This window comes from Melampsora larici-populina (genome assembly GCF_000204055.1).
Source record: "Melampsora larici-populina 98AG31 unplaced genomic scaffold MELLAscaffold_87, whole genome shotgun sequence".
Classification (NCBI taxonomy): Eukaryota; Fungi; Basidiomycota; class Pucciniomycetes; order Pucciniales; family Melampsoraceae; genus Melampsora; species Melampsora laricis-populina.
In genome coordinates, this window is record NW_006768851.1 from 172,491 (window position 1) to 189,093 (window position 16,603).

General features: G+C 40.9%; 4 protein-coding genes across 4 annotated transcripts; 1 reads left to right on the forward strand and 3 right to left on the reverse strand.

Moving 5' to 3' along the window:
• Nucleotides 1-695: 695 nt before the first annotated feature.
• MELLADRAFT_69320 (uncharacterized protein) lies at nucleotides 696-1,376 on the reverse strand (the record flags this gene model as incomplete). The annotated part of the gene is made up of 2 exons (XM_007418218.1): nucleotides 696-1,156; nucleotides 1,253-1,376. The coding sequence occupies 2 exons, from the start codon at nucleotides 1,374-1,376 to the stop codon at nucleotides 696-698; spliced, it is 585 nt and encodes a 194-aa protein (XP_007418280.1).
• Nucleotides 1,377-1,609: 233 nt separating this feature from the next.
• MELLADRAFT_79696 (uncharacterized protein) lies at nucleotides 1,610-3,516 on the reverse strand (the record flags this gene model as incomplete). Its single annotated transcript, XM_007418230.1, has 4 exons — nucleotides 1,610-2,319; nucleotides 2,376-2,561; nucleotides 2,631-3,314; nucleotides 3,394-3,516. 4 exons carry the CDS (start codon nucleotides 3,415-3,417, stop codon nucleotides 1,879-1,881), a joined length of 1,335 nt encoding a protein of 444 aa, XP_007418292.1.
• A 3,335-nt stretch (nucleotides 3,517-6,851) lies between these two features.
• On the reverse strand, nucleotides 6,852-8,122 carry MELLADRAFT_69322 (uncharacterized protein; the record flags this gene model as incomplete). Its single annotated transcript, XM_007418219.1, has 8 exons — nucleotides 6,852-6,894; nucleotides 7,082-7,113; nucleotides 7,178-7,237; nucleotides 7,495-7,526; nucleotides 7,657-7,674; nucleotides 7,763-7,832; nucleotides 7,905-8,045; nucleotides 8,111-8,122. 8 exons carry the CDS (start codon nucleotides 8,120-8,122, stop codon nucleotides 6,852-6,854), a joined length of 408 nt encoding a protein of 135 aa, XP_007418281.1.
• Nucleotides 8,123-10,993: 2,871 nt separating this feature from the next.
• MELLADRAFT_118536 (uncharacterized protein) lies at nucleotides 10,994-11,824 on the forward strand (the record flags this gene model as incomplete). Its single annotated transcript, XM_007418254.1, has 3 exons — nucleotides 10,994-11,500; nucleotides 11,590-11,719; nucleotides 11,807-11,824. Coding segments are annotated over 3 exons (351 nt in total), but the record flags the coding sequence as incomplete, so codon positions are not given.
• Between the last annotated feature and the right edge of the window lie 4,779 nt (nucleotides 11,825-16,603).

The following is a 16,603-nucleotide window of genomic DNA, read 5'->3' on the forward strand; positions in this document are numbered from 1 at the left end:
ATTTACACTAAATATCACTTAACATACATTATTGAAGCTCACCACCTTATTTACTGGATATTAAGAGATTTTTTACAATGTCTATGATGAAATTATAGCAGTATTGTGACATAGTTTTATTTCAAATTAAACCGATGTCCAAATTAAATATAAAGTAACCAATTCTTAGATCAGTAAGTAACATATGAAAAAATTTGCCAATGGAAACACATACAAGTTTTAAATGAGTAAGTAAGATAATGAAAAATTGAACATGAATTTTTCATTTCTCAAATGAGTAAGAAACATATAGAGATCTTTGGGGATTAAAAATCAAACATAAATTTTACATTTCTTGAATGAGTAATAATGAAAAAGTGAACATAACTTGTACAATTTTTTAATGAGTAAGTGTCATAATGAGGTCTTTGATAATGAACAATATAATGAGTAAGTGTCATAATTTTCAGTAATGAATAATATCCAACTTTCCAATGAGTAAGTATAATAACAAGGTCTTTGATAATAAAAAATATCCATTTCTTGAATCAGTAACTATCATAATGAGGTCTTCAATAATGAAGATTTGAAAAATTCTTGAATGAGTATGTATAAATGTATGAAAATGAGCATTGGATAATAAAGATTTGATCAATTCTTCAATGAGTACGTATAATAATGAAGTATTTGACAATGAAACAGTTAAAATAAGATAGTCAATACGGCTTATACCATGTTAAATTGTGCATAGAATGGCTATCGTGACCATTGCGAGCCTCGAACAATTGCTCCTCAAGCCATTGTTTTCTCTCCTCCTCAGGTTGTTCATAGTATTGTTCTGCATTGGATGAACTCCGGAGGACTTTATGAGCTAGTTTGTAATCTTCTGGGGTGAAAAGCCAGTCCGGCCCGTAGTTTTGTACGTCGGCAAGAGCACCCTTGAGAAAGAAGAAGTTGGTATGAGCCTCTGCCTGCTTCTTTGAACGCCAGATGGCAAGGCTGGCCTGGGTCCAACGGTGTAAGTCCAATCGTTTGCGAGCGTCCTCTCGCTTCCATCGATTTCGATCACTTGCGGTTGAACTCTTGTGATTGCAATTGACATGGACCTTTAGATAGTTTTCAAAGTCCGGAAGTTGGTCTGAATTCCAGTACGGCATCAAAGGACATTTGTCAATGCCTGCAATAGTGATTGAAGATATGAATCAAGAGTGGATCATAACAATATCCATATAGAGCTTTGGGTATCTTTTAGGATGAATCCAAGGGATTCTACCTCCCACCATGGGCTCGCGGTGATACTTTTGAGGCCCTGCAGCAAATGATATCTTGGAATTATCATAGTAAGCCTTGATTGCAACTTTAGCCTTTCTTTGGGGTTGCTTGCGTAGTGGCGACATTGTTTTTAAAATTTATGAATTGATGTTAAGGAATGAAACAACAAGAAATCTTTATATTAAAGATTTCTCAAAGGTTTTGATCATATTGATCAAGTCCAAATCCACAAGCTTGTTGTCCATCATGATGTCATGAAGTTCAACTCAAGAAATTTGATCGGGCTGGTCTCGCTTCTTTTGGATCACTAAAAAAAACTCTGCAAGTTAAAGAACTGCATTTCAAACAGACAAAAGGAACACAACAAATCAATCATTTCGCATTATTCAGTTAATGATAATGTAAAGTACAATAGGATGGGCAGACCAGTCAACTAAGAACCTACATAATCAAAGATAAGATTGATACAAACTGAGATACACACACAAGACACAAGATTACAATGATAAAGGATAATTTGAAACCCAATTTGAAATATCCAGACATTTGCGATCACTTGAAATTACCATGTGGATATATACAGGGAAACACAATTAATAATAATAGTTTGAATTCTTAAAAATTATCTTATTGAATGTTAGACTCATTCAAGTGTTTGGCAAAAGCCTTTACATTCATGTACAATCTAGTGACTACACCTGGAACCAGATTCAATTTGAGTAAATCCTTGCGAGGCAGGAACTCTCTGTTGAAAAGAGTGTACTGATCCAAACCTGCCTCAGTCAGACAAGCCTCAATTGATCGGTCCTCATCCTTTATACCACAAAAAATCAGATAATCTGCTATTGGAGCAGACAAAGACGTGCTAGTACTCCCTTCGGCTGCATCAATGGGTGGTTGTACAATAGAACCCATGATATGCTTGAGCATGTCGGTGATGGCGGAGTCCCCACTAGAACCAGGCTTCTTACGCTTGAGTTGTTCAGCGGATTGGCTCAACCATTGAATTCCAGCTTTTGGTGGTATACAGGTTGTGACTACCTGCGTTCCTTTAGAATCACAGACCAGCTGACAATGGAAAACAGGTCAGAATCAATCAAAATCCTATTGTTTAGAAGTCTCACCTTCTCCTTTGCCCAGATTCTAGACATCCCGGCAGTGATGTAAAAAAATCGGTCAGTCTCCTTTGGGTCCACATAAACTGGGATGGACTGATGGTAGCTGGGTTTGATCGGGTTGTGTTTGTAAATCAAATCGGCCACAATTTTCACCGCATCAGTGTCAGTATCACCTCCAGTGCTTTCGCAAGACTAGGTGTACAAAAACAAATACTGTTGATCAGTATTGGTCAAACTAAAAGTCAAATGTACACAGCTTACTTCCAATGAACTATCACTTGGACTTGGAGGTTCTGGATCATCGTCTAGGGCTAGTTCTTCTGCTGTCAGACCTTGGTCACCACCACAGTGGGTTTTCTTTGAAAGTTTTTGTTTTTGTTTGCGATCATGACGACGGGTGATCTTGGCTGCTTCAATCAAAACGGCTTCGTTCTTCCAAAGCCCAAAAATTAGCCAATTGATTGTGCAATGAACGGTTACACGCACCTTTCTTTTTTTTCGTTGAGCCAAAGTGGGGTTCTCCATTACTAGCTTCAGACCGCAAACTTTGTCTTTTGAAGCGTTACAGATATGTAACCAATCGTTCCATTCGGCATCGTTGGTAATGAACTTGACTCGGTTGCCGCTCTTTGGGTACAATCTGCTAGTGGCGATATAAGCTTGCCATTTCAAATCACCTAAGCTACCCTCTCCTTTATCAGCAGCGCTTAGCACAGTGGCTGCCTGCACTTCCGATTTCTGGATTTCAAATAAAACTTGAAGCCTTGCATTTCTGAATGATGAAGTGTTGATTTCCAAAAGAAAAACCCTAATTTTGTTGTCTGGCTTGGCAGACTCCCATGACGGCTCAAGCCCGGCTTTTTTCCCGGATTTGATCTTTGGAACCCAAATAGTGTAATCAACCAAGGCATTGATGCCAGTGTCAAAAACTGGATTCGTCACAACCTATAAAGCCAGGAGAAACAAAGACAAAAGTTATCAGCCTACATGATGTATGACACTGACTGTGAGCATATCAACTCACATCAGAAGTTGGACTCATAGCCATGGTTTATAGCAGAGCCATCTGAGCAGACAAAATGCTTTAAGAAGATCATTAATGGGTCAGTATTTTTGGCAGAGGATCGATTAAAAGGAGATCATTTAGAGGTAACAGAGCAATTAAAGGAGGTACGGTAGGACCCCGGTATGCTCCTATAAGGGGTAGTCACATCAAAATATATATTTTGAGCTCCCGCGGGTTTACGCTTCATGGTATTATGCACTAGTCTTTGAGGTTTTTGCCGGTTTTTGCCTATTTCAGAGTGGCTTCAATATACAATACAGCTCATTTGAAAGATTAAACTGTCTTAGAGTTATGGGTCCAGCCAGTGACTTATCTCCGCGGGAGCTCAAAAGATATATTTTGATGTGACTACCCCTTATAGGAGCATACCGGGGTCCTGGTACGGTGGGATGGACTTGAATCCTATCAATCCCCATCCCAAAACCATTAGGTTAACCGTGAGCTGGGGAGGTAGCAGCCTTAATCTTATCAGTGCGCCCCTGAATTCCCCAACTTGAGTGATATAGTGCTGGATTGAAAAGAGTGAAGGAATATACGATAATATTGAAAGAAACCTTCTCTCCTTACCTGTTGTTCCAATATGATTTTAGGGAAGTCGCAGCCAATTTCGAAAAGAAAGGAAATGTGAGGTAAGAGGAGTGATTGATCAATCGATGATATCAAAATCCAATACCAAAAACCGGATAGCCAGGATGGAACAAGGATGGGACCGTCAGTTCCTTTGACCACCGGTAATATGAGACGGGTAGGAGACGGATCGGGTTCTTTAGCCAGGTCAAACCTGACCTGGCTTACTCAAGATCAGCTCGATCAGCCTGATCATCTTTTAGATTTACAAACAAACCTTTAGTCCTTGAAAGCTTTTGGGACAAGCTTTTCAAGAAAGACGGTAAATGAATTTAAGATAAAGCCAACAAAAAAGAATGTTCTGGGCCAGAGTATGACTCATTGAGTAGAGTTTTTGAAGAGTTGACTGTACTTTAGTTTATTATCAATGGGAAAGATGATGCACAGCTCATGTGAATTGGGTCCAATATTGGTATACAGCTGTCTTGGGAGGCTTAAAGTTTGATTATTTACTCCTCATGTGATTTTCAAAAATTATGGTCCTCAAACCTGTGCAAACATTTGTGCAAGTTCCGTGCATGGATCTTGCACTTCACTGTTTTTGTACCAGTTGGAACGCAATAGCTGGGGCTGTCAAAAAAATTTAAGTGCAACATTGGTACAAGAAATCTTACACAGATTTTGCACATTGGTTTTGCATGGTTTTTGCACAGGTTTGAAGACCATAAATTTAGACAGATGTTCCCAAGATATCTATCTTCATAAATATGCTGTTCTTTTCATTCAAGAAACACAAAGAGGTGCTCCAATCTATGTCTTTTTGGTGTATTTTACACAAACAGACGAGACTCATGTGGGTTGGAACCGCGAAATGCTACCCCTGCTCTCAGCCTGTCTTAATAGCTCAGTTGGGAGAGCGTCAGACTGAAGTCACAGCTAAATCTGAAGGTCCAGTGTTCAAGCCACTGTTGGGACATACTTTTTTGTCTCTTACAGAGTCATAGATCAGCCTGCAGGCATCTTGTTGCATACATGCAATGTGGAATTAGTATTACAGTAGATTTCAAAAGTCTTGAAATCCACTTGTTTTCAAAATTGAGAGATGGTCCGTGCGCCCAGCAGTATAGTTGAGATTAATTGTGACATCTGTCAAACTTACATGCCAGATCTGATATTTATACATATATATTCCTAAGGTGTGGTCGTACTCACAGCAAAGAATACAAGACAATACAAAAGCGCTGTGACAAAGCAGCATGAGGGTCTGTTCTCATTACAATAAAGCTTGCCACCAGGGCAACTAACCAAGTTCAAGTCTGCTTTTGTCTCTAACTATTAATTGAATTTTTTTACAGTCCTTTTTTGCTTGTTGCGGTAGAACAAAATGAAGAGAATAAAACGGAGGTGTTGATTGTTTTGTCCATGGTTAGGTGCTATTGGTCATTAATGACTTGACGAAAAAAATCACGGGTGACAAAAGAGAAGAGCGAGTCAAACACTGACTACACTTAATCCAGCGTGGCAAGCCTTTACCGCAGCTTGTTACCACTTGGGCACCAATAGTTTATGGAGAAGAAGGAATCATAGAATTGATCATTGATTTTTTGAAGTTAAGCATCTGCATATTGTTGGATGTGGCGTGTAAGTTTGACAGATGTCACAATTAATCTCAACTATACTGCCAGGCGCACGGACCATCTCTCAATTTTGAAAACAAGTGGATTTCAAGACTTTTGAAATCTATTGTATGTGATTGTGAAAGAAGCTGAAAAAAGACTTCTGTTTTTTGGGTGTAATTTATTTTGTTTTCTACGCTCCAGTAGTTGATTATTTACAGTGAGGTGTTGTCTGTGTATGTACACCTGTTTGCAGGATGACTTTATAAAAACATGCTTGAGTTTTCAAAAACAACCTTTGGTTTTGTCAAAAGGTCACCAAGTTTTTCCAAACATTGTCAAGTTTTTTGCATTCTTTTCATTCTCTCAAGGGTATACAACCAATGGATATCAACAATCAAAGTAGATACCTCATCTCATTGCACACATTTGCTTCTAATTCAGCAATTCACTCAACTCAAATGGACTTTGAGTGCAATGACAATCACCTACCATTTTTTTCAATTTTGGTATACCTGGATATAACAATTTTCTCTCATCAGTATGGATTAACTCTTGATGAAATCCAAAATAAACTGCTAAAAGAATATGTTGAACTTCAACAAGGCAATTAGAAAAAGGGCAGACAACCAAACAAGGACTGTCGGACACAGAAAAAAAGAGACATGCACAGTAGGATGCAGTGGCCCTGGTTTTACAAAGACTTAAAATTGGATTTTAGAGTAATTGTGACTATGCAATCAAGAATTGTAAGGAGGAAAAAACCCTAAAAGACTTGATTGCAACTCTGTGTCATGTTGTCTGCATTTCTTGACTTGAACTGCCCTATGGCTCACTGTTGTTAGTGACAAAAGGTTTTTGCAAGCTTTAAAAAGCGACTTAAGAGACTCTTAAGAGACTACAATTTTGTTTGGAACTATGAGTTTATCAAACAGCAAATAGTCGACAACAGGGTGGGAAATGAGGACCATTATTAAAATAAGCTGCACATAACGGCACAAGTTTGAAGCAAGAGGAATCAACTTGGATCAACAAGTTTGGATGACTCAATCAACTTGAGAAAATGAAAACAATGAAAAAATCTTGAGATGTTTTATGAAAACTCAGGTGTTTTCTTTTTTCCAAAGTCAACAATCCATCAAACGGCTGGAAGTTCATAAGGATGAGCAACTCAGTTTTACAGATAATACAGATGATTTTCACATTCAAGTTAATTGGGTTACATATAGGTTATCACATGAGGAATTCAAAGATGGTTTTATCTGGTGCACTGCCACTACACACATTCATCATTGTTATCCAAGTTCAGAGTCCCATTTTAGTGAACCTCATTTCTCTACTCATCCATCCATATGCAATGGAGCCTTTAGCTGGACAGGTGTGATAATGCAGTATCAGTGGTTTGTTCAAGTCATCTAGCTCATAATGCAATTTAAACTTGGCACTTGAACAATTAAACATACCCAAAGAGGGCTCTTGACAGTGAATAATGAGCCTGGAATTGTAAGTATTACTTTATATATTCAAGATGGATATCAAAAACTTAGATTAGAACTCACCCAGAAAATAGGTGTAAACAGTTCAAAGTCCATAAACAAGCAGAATAAAAACACACAAAGCTGTTTAATGTGAGATTGGTAGAGTTACTTAAGTTGACTAAAAAATGATACAACAGAATATTTATCAGACTTCACAAAATGTATCACCTGAAGAACTTAATCAAGTGACAAGAGCTTTGATCCCTGCAACATTAGCAACCACTATGAAACAGAGATTAGTGGATGCCTTTAGAAAGCTTGAAGCACTGATGTCCTTCAAATAAAGTTATACCTAGTTTAACAAAAGAAATTGGGCATATAAACGTTGAGATACTTACAGTGGATACAGTTGTGTTGTTGTCAGGCATCACTGGTGGGAACTAGGGTCCACAGTTATTGATGTTCAAGAAAGAGTTGGTTTTGGAACAAAATGGCAAGGTAGAGAACCAATTGGATTGATCAGGATTATCATCAGTTTTCATAAGTAGAGGTTTACTTACACAAAGGACTGTCAGATGCTGGAGATCAGGTTGGTACTAATAGAAAAAATATGAGTCAGTCAAAGAGGCATGTTATGTCCAGTAAATTGTCAATCCAGTTACACACCAGGAGCCATACCAGGACAGGCACATTTTCCATCAGGAGACATAAATCCAGGGACCATTGATGAACCAGCCTGATGAAATCAAGAAGGATTAGGTTGGAAGATTCAAAATGACAAAACTGTAGGACAAACATGAAAGCCTACCATTGGGGGAGCAGTAGTTTTTCCAGCGCTGTCTTTCTTGGTGGGTGTCTCACCACCTGATGAAGCCCGGTCAGAGTTGGTAGAATTTAATCCTGCAGGGGTATCAATAGTGTGTGTTGTGGTAATTTTTGCAGTGGAATCCTATCATGATAGCAGAAGATATCCTTATTAGCTGATGGTGGCTGTGCAAGAGACACAGTGTTTACCTTGTGAACCATACAAAGTGGAAAATATAACTTGAGATACAGAATCAAATATATAGTTTGATAGTAGTTGTGAAGTTGATCAAGTTTTGGTAGTTTGAGTTGATTGGAAGAGGTAAAGGATGAGTGGATTTAGATATGCAAGCTATGTTGAAACCAGGTTATATAGTAGCTTAAGAAGAAGTAATAAAAATTACTGAGCCCTCAGGCAAATGCTTGATCATCTTTGATTGAGGAACTTTTAGTAAGTATGTTATCTTGTTAAGTTTTCAAATTTTGTCAAAGATTGCTGACCTCTCTACGCGGTGATCTTTAGCTATAGAAGGAGAGAACATTTGTTTCAAAGCTGGCCATATCTACCATGACAAATGTCACGTTTGATTTCAATTTTTTGAAACAGTCTTTCTTTCTTCAAGGCGGCTAAACACGGGCAATCAATCATATTGGGAAGATCTTCAAAGGTGGACCTGAGCTCGATATATCAAAATTCCTCACAAGCAGGCTTCCTTTCACGTCGTCCAAATGGGGCCGTTGACCGCCGTGTGTTTGGGTACGCGTCGTTACGCTTGGGAGTAAACAAACTGCGGACCTTTCATAGTCTGTTACATTGTCCCCATCAGATAAATTCAATGATACATATGGACGCTGTAGTTTTTTATTGGACGCGTATACTGTTGCCTACAACTACTGAAATTCAAAGTCATGGGAGGCAGGGTCGTGAGCATCGTTGCGCATATTCTAGATAATCGTCAGCTTCAACAATTAGTGGTTGCTTTAAAATATCAGATGGCTCACACCTACACGTAATGACAAATTACGGTGATATTATTGGCGTTTCGTCATAAGGTGGCCCCAATCTCCCTGAACGCGTGAATCACTTGCAGCGGCATCACCAACATGGGTGAAAACTTATGAAATGCAGAATATTTATAACTCGGGATCGAGCTTGGTTCTGTGCACGTTTTTAGATGATTAGTACATAGCTGATTTAGGTAAGTCATCTTCCAAGACAGACTTGAGATCTCAACATGTGGAACAGAATTGTAGATCTGTTTCAGGAGTGGATGGGCCTTGATGGGCACTTGCTTGGTGGAAATCAGGATTTGATTCCATTGGAACTTGCTCTAGGCTGTTCTAGGCCCCAGCGGTTTTCTTGAGTGGTATAGTAGAAGAATAAAGTTCAGCCTCTATATTCCATTGAGATTCAAGATCTGATCACCCTACCCGGGACACGTGCAGATTGCACTGCAGAGGATATCGTGATGTTACATCCAACCATCAAATCCTATGGCTATACATACTTATCTACTCTTCTGACAAACGATGGTACATTCTATGCGCCTTTTCTGTTAGCAGGATTCTGTTGAAATATGCTCAACAAAGAGGTCACCTCTGGGAAGAATGTAAAAGTAAGATTGATGCCTAAGATGAAACTAAATGTATTATTTGTATACACAAAGTCAAGCAGCGGAAAGTAGATCTCTTAAAAGGTGCAGCGTGCAAAAATATGATTTGGTTATCACTCTGTATGCATAGGTAACAAAATGCCATGAACAAAACAAAGTCAAAAGACGAGACAAGAGATATTCATGTCTTGAAACATTTCAATGCCAGATGTTGTATTTTTCAGCTACAAAACCTCACTCAAGAGATATGAGCAGATTAATTGATATACTTCCACAAATGACGAAAACCAACCACATGTCAATGTGAAAACTAACAGGTACCCATGATTGCCTCGTAGAATGTGTCGAGGCTATGAATTCCTTACCTGATACTTGAACACACTATCATGTCCACAATGAGGCTTCAGCTTTGCACTTTATAAAAACCTAGCAATGGGTCTTCTAATCATCATCTTTTGTACTTGACCATGGCTATACTCTGGTACCAGCTAAAAGGCTCGATGTGAAAATTGACGCGCTCAGGGAACTTGATAATTGGAAAATCTTTTGTCATTTTTGTTCTTGTGGTTCCAATGAAACATGCAATCGCAAGTTTGATTAACCAGTTTTCAGTAGGAATGTTGATAAAGGTAATAGAGTTGTCAATTCTTGTCAAGATTTATATCCACCCAATGGTTTTATAAAATCAAATTCTTTCTTTACCGTTTGTGATCTTTATGACGTCATTTCTTCGTATTCTTATCATTCTGAAGTTCTCTCTTGTGCAAATTCTTCTTGTCTTTCTTCATGACCGTTAAAAGAAAAGATCAGTCCATCTTGAAGGTTCCTATTATTAACACATACCTCAACTGACAACCTTTCTGTGTTGTTTCTCCTTTCATCACTCTCAATATCTGATTAACACCTTCTCGTAGACCTCTTCTTTACATTACTTACCCTACCTAGGTAAACAGCCTCGTGAGTGTTGTTCTTGTTTATTTATCTGAGAGGTGCTTTTGCATCGGGTCTATTATGGTAGGTTCGACATGGGTTCAGATATCTCAAAACCTTTTCAAAATCAATTTAGTAGGCATCAACGGGCATGCTTGAAAGAAGTAAACGGGCTCCCAAAAGCAGTGCTAGCAAGACAGAAGATCATCGAACATTATGACTAAGCAATCTTTTAACACAATGGTTTTGTACACATTCTTTTGAATCCTTTCAAAAACTCCCAAACCAACGTGCCTTAATTTTTCGTTACTCCATTTAGGATATCTTTCCCGTGGTATGTTACGGAAGTGATGATGATTAGCTGGATGTTGAAATGAAGTGAATGGACGACCGATTTGATTGATGCAATATGTTAGATGATCATCAAATTTCTTTCGATCTTGACTGATCAGAATCGAACAACCAAGTGAAAAGAGAGATGGAGTTCGTGTCAAAGTTGGACTCAAAAAAAAACTTTGAAAGGAATGACGAAGTGTTGTTTTGTACAAAAACAGTTTTAATTTTACAACATCACCACTTAGAAATTTGTTCAACTTCATCATCAACTTTGTTTTTCATTTTCACTTTTATTCCCAACACTTCCACCATCCATTCTGATATCAATACCTTGTCAACCCGATTCAACTTCAATCAAAAGGACAACACATAGGATCAAGATCTTATCAACCAGAGGAAGAGGGTAGTCCTTTAATAGTCATCTTTTGCTACGACTTGATATCCTCAATCAGCAATTCTCTTATATCATCATCATCACAACTTTCATTAATCACATCCCATCGAAAAGAAAAAAATATGGTCAACTCAAGCAAAAGGTCTCATTCACCTCCTCTTCCACCTAATGCAACCTATCATCACCCTTCCATCACTCTCACCGTTCTTCCATCAGCAAATCGATTTGTAGCAGGGTCGAAACTTACTGGTATGCTAGAAGTATCATGTAAAGATCAGAATAAAGTAGCATTGGGTCAATTGGCTATTGAGTTTCTCGGCATTGAAGGTCATTCTTTTTCCTTCTGCATCAGTCTCTACAATATCACTGCTATTTGACGCGTCAAGCTAACGAATTTTCTGCTTCCCCACCCATAGAACTCAAACTACGTGATCACAGCGCTCAAACGTCGATCCATGGCCCGCATAAATGCTTGTTTCAAGGCCCATCTTTACCCCCAAGTAATGCAGTAGCTACATCTGAAGCTCCCATCGCTGGTCATTGTTAGTTCGATCCTGAGCTTAAACCTTCTTTATGATCTATCCTGACCATCATTCTTTGACGTGTTTCATCTTGATTTCATGTTTTAGATTATAAAGCTCTTCGTGGTCGAACAAAGTTTCCATTCTCGTTCCCACTGCCTTCTAAACTTCCCTCATCAGCTACATTTGAGCAATTAGGCGCGGTTCGTTACACACTTAAGGCTACTTGTCAGGTCTTGACTATCAAATCTCAACAAAACGTCGTCGTGACTGCCACACGCTCAATCAACATCATCGCCCGACGGCCTGATTGGTCTTCACCTGCTCTCCTTCACGAACCGGTTGAGGCAAGAGCTGAGATTCAGGGTGCAAGTGGTGGTGGTGGTGTATGGGCTGAACTCAAGATGGACAAACGGCTTCATTGGAATTCGCTTCCCTCTCCTAATCCCGGTCTCATCCAAGCTATCTTGAGTGTCAAAAATAACTCCCGTAGATTGGTAGGTGCTCAATGAATAATGACTGGATTCTTATGTTGAACTTGACGCGTTCTCTTACATATCTTGTCAGTTGTCGGGTGGGGTGACAGTCAAGTTGTGTCGACGATTGATCGTTTCTCAAGATTCCAAAGCAGAGAACCCTGTCCAGGTGGTTTGTACGAGGACACTACGCGGACCTGAATATGAGATCCCCGCAGTCTCTGGACAAACGAAAATGATTGATTTATCGTGTCCACTCCCGGCTATCATCGAATCTGACAAGGACTCAAGCTCTCACGAAGCTGAGTGCTTTACGGCCCTTGGTATGACTCTCTTCACGATTCAGGTTTTCTTGAGGGTGGAAATCGAACTTGGAGCCTTGTCGTAAGCATTCTGATGAGATGATGACTTGAGAGAATCACTGACCAATGTTGTTCGCGTTGACAGGGAAGACTTGGTGATCGAATTACCCATCGAGATCGTGCATCCTGCATCTTTACCCCCTGAAGCATTATGTGAAGCTACTCCGACTGCCATCGATCATATTCGAAGCCCTGATCCACTGGCCATACCTCATCATAACCAATCACATCCTTCTAGACCTGCCAGCCATTCTTCTCTTCGATCTAGCTCCCCCCATCCTATGTCATTACAACCGGGTGGCGGTTCACGCTGTGGCTCGCCACAACCAGATTGGCCTGATGCTCGATCGGGGGGCCCCTCACCCGTCCCGACTGCTCGCTTTTCACCCTTACCAACTCCTCGTCACTCGCCGCTTCCGTCTGCAAGATTCTCTTCACCTTTTCCGTACTCATCAAGCCCTGCATACGAGCCTGCACATTCGGCCAGGCCTAGTCTTCCATATTATCCACCCACACCCAATTGGTCTGCACCCGTGACACCCTATTTATCTGATCTACCACCTGAAACGAGTTATTGTCAGCCACACGTCCACTCACCATGGCCAGAACCTTATCAACCACCCCACTCAAATTCCTATTCCTTATACCCTGATCCGGGATCCAGTCAGCCCCAACCTATCCCATCCTCTTCGGTCAACGCAAATTTGTTTTCCCCTCCAGCAACGCCCTGGTGTCGAAGGACGGACACGGTGCCAAATCTCGAGCATCAGACTCCTGTCTCATCTTATTTCACCTCTCCAGGTCCTAATCTGTCATCTCAACCTTTTGATCCATCACGTACCCGACGACATCAGTCGTTACCCCCTACTCCGGCACTATCTCTTCAGTCGGGGAGCTCTGGTATCCCACGCTCTGGATACAACGAGGGCGATACATCAAATGCCGTAGCGGGTACAGAGGATGGAGGTGCGCGTGACACGCCATCGGGGCCCAGCCGGAGAATCTCCATGCCCATGATGAGTCCACAGCTGCAAATGTCGGTTTCAGTCAGGAAACGTGCCCTACCCACCCCACCTTTGGGTGCTCCCATCACCACGTCACAAGGTAAGTAATACAAGTAACTCGCAGACTCTTACACGATTGGGCTTGTCACCATACTGACTTGTTTGCCTCACTTGGCGTCGGGGATTGCAAAGATGAACAGTACTCATCATGGTCGAATGCATTGCAATCGAGTACCAATGTCGAACCATCACAGCAAAGTGAGCAGACAAATTCCAATTATCTTACAGGTCGTTTCTAGAAGGTTGATCAAATTCTGCACATACTTTTCAAAGCCGGTGACACTTGTTGGAATTTGCAGCAGTCCATGTTTTCGGATCATCGACAAAGCACGCCGATGGGGTCAAGAGGTCAGCGTGGCCAACAATTTCCTAATCTCATCTTCTGTTGACGTTCTACTTTCTTGTATCGACAGCCCAACCAGACATTAATTGGGGCCGATCCTCTTACGCTCACGAGATCGCCTTGGATCAAGTCTCTGAGGGTGTGTGCTACTATTTTGAACGCCTCTCGACGTCTTCAGGCACTCATGAGATGTCATATTTTGTCTAGGTTTGATGGATGCCATGCATTCAGAGGCTCTCGAATTTGAAGGCGGTGTTCCAGAGCGAGCCATAGTTTCTCAACCAGCACGACTCGAGACCATTGGCGAGGCGGGAGAGAGCCGTATAGGCACTATGGATGCCAATCATGTTACTAAGGAACTTTTAGAATCGCTATGCGATCCACCGGGAATGATCAGCCACACCAGGGGTATGAAGCCGAGGAGATCTGAAGGTAGTGATAGTGTTCAAACTCTCGAAGATCTCGTTGCCGCTCAGGATGATCTTCGTCAACGAACTCCCGATCAAGCTTCAGAGGCGTCGCACACCTCGAGTGAAGCTGATGGGATGCAATCAAATTCTAACCAGAATGAGACTAGTTTACCACCCTCATGCAGTTCTCGGAGCTCTCATTCTGACGACAATCCACCGCCAGTGTCCGTCAAACCTAAACTGCCGAAGAGTTCATCAGCTGGGATACTCCATTTGGTCGGCTTTCTCAATCGAGCGAATTCTACAAACACTATGATCAACGAGTCACTAGATCAAAAGTCGCCCAGAAATGTTTCTCAAAACTTATCAGTTGCTCCTGACTCACAACTCGAACGTCCTACGACTCCGAGTTATACAGGTACCGCTGGTGCTCTGCGAGTCAAGAGCTCTGGCATCGCTTACAATCAAGCCTTCGTTGATGCGGTCGTCGCCCCTCTCAAGTTGGCAAAGTCGGTTTCTGCGTCTTCAGGTGAAAAAGATCAGATCAAAACGCCAAACATGTCGAACTGGGTACCACCACCGTCATCGACTCCCTTGCTTCACTCGCTCAATGGCGACGATCCACTCAAATTGTTAGAAGACGATAAGCCCGATGACCATCAACTACCGCGTCAACCTGCTGTACCCCCTGCTGCTCTGTTTCCAACTTTTGATCATCGTCATCGACACCAATCTTTACCAAATTGTTCTGCAGCGCCTGTACTCCCTATCGTGACTACGCAGACACCGTTAGTGGTCAAGAAACGAAGCTTGAAGAAAAACACGAGTCAGCGGAAGAGAATGAGTCAGCCACCCCCTGCCTCGGTCACCAGCGCCCCCTCCCCAGTGAATCAAGAGAAACCTGAATCCTCGAAAGCAGAAAAGGTTGCGCGATGGTTAAACAAAGGCGAGAGCGAAGAAGCTCGACACGTGAAAGTTTTAGAGGACATTCAACCACGAAAACATTCTAAATGGAGTGCACTTGGTATCGAGATGGCAGATGAAGAATTGGGTATCGAGATGGCAGATGAAGAATTGGTTTCGAATCATTTGGAGCCTACAAAGGAACCGATGCCCTCGGAGCAAGAAAAGGAACCTGTGACTCTCTCCAAGCCAAATGATCAAACGGTGCCTCGAGTTTTATCTAGTCAACCTTTGCCTGTCAATGATATCTTGACACCTAAACAGTCCCCGCAACTCCCGATCTTCTCCCAATCCAATATCGAAATCAGTGCACCAAGGGCAATCCGACCCATTTCGATACACTCGCCTCTTTCATTTGCATCCCCTTCTCCACCGGGAAATATGAGAATTTCTTCTGTTAATGCGTTGGTTGAAAGTTTTTCATCAAAGACTGGTCCTACTCCACCATTACCTCGGAGACCATTACCTACCCCTCAAAGAGCTCCATCTATTGATGCACGAACGGTAGGAATACGACCATTGTTTGCTTCCACTAGTCCATCAACTGTTATCTCAGCAAGAAATGAAGTTCCAAGAAGTTCGAAACTCGATTTGATACCTTTTCCTACTACTGATATAACGCGAGAAGAATCGATTGTGGAAGGAGAAAGTTTGAAATCTGGAAGAAGGCATAGTAGTTACATCGTTGAATCACCGACGAATCCATCAATCATCACACTATCTAGAAAATCAAGGACTAAAAGACAAATCTCACCTAGTGTGATTGATATCATGAGGCACAGGGAAGGGGCAAAGGAAAATGCGGAAGGAGAAGAGCTGATTAACCCAGAATTGATTTTAGCAATGGAAGAAACGAATGCAGCTGTACAGAAAGCTACTTCCAAGAGATTGTCTACACCAATCTTTACTCCATCACCTTCATTGAGTTTTTTAAGAACGTCACCGTCCAAGAGGAGTTTATGCGTGTTACCTAACGTAGTAGAAAGTTTTGATAAGGAAGAAGAAGAAAAAGAAGATGAAGATGAAGGAACTGAAGAAGAAAGTGAGGTGAAATTGATTTCTACTAGATCTTTATCTATCAATGAACGATATGATAATCGAAAAAAAGAACATGAATTTATTATTCAAACTAATCAGAATAGATTGATGAATATGAATGTAAGAAATTCGATTAGTAGAAGTAGTGAATCTTCTGAAGGATCTTCACTTCAATCAAATCATCAAAAAGTAGGTAGATTAACTGATTTGATTAAGAGATGGGAAATTAAATGAAGTTGAAAGAGACGAAGGA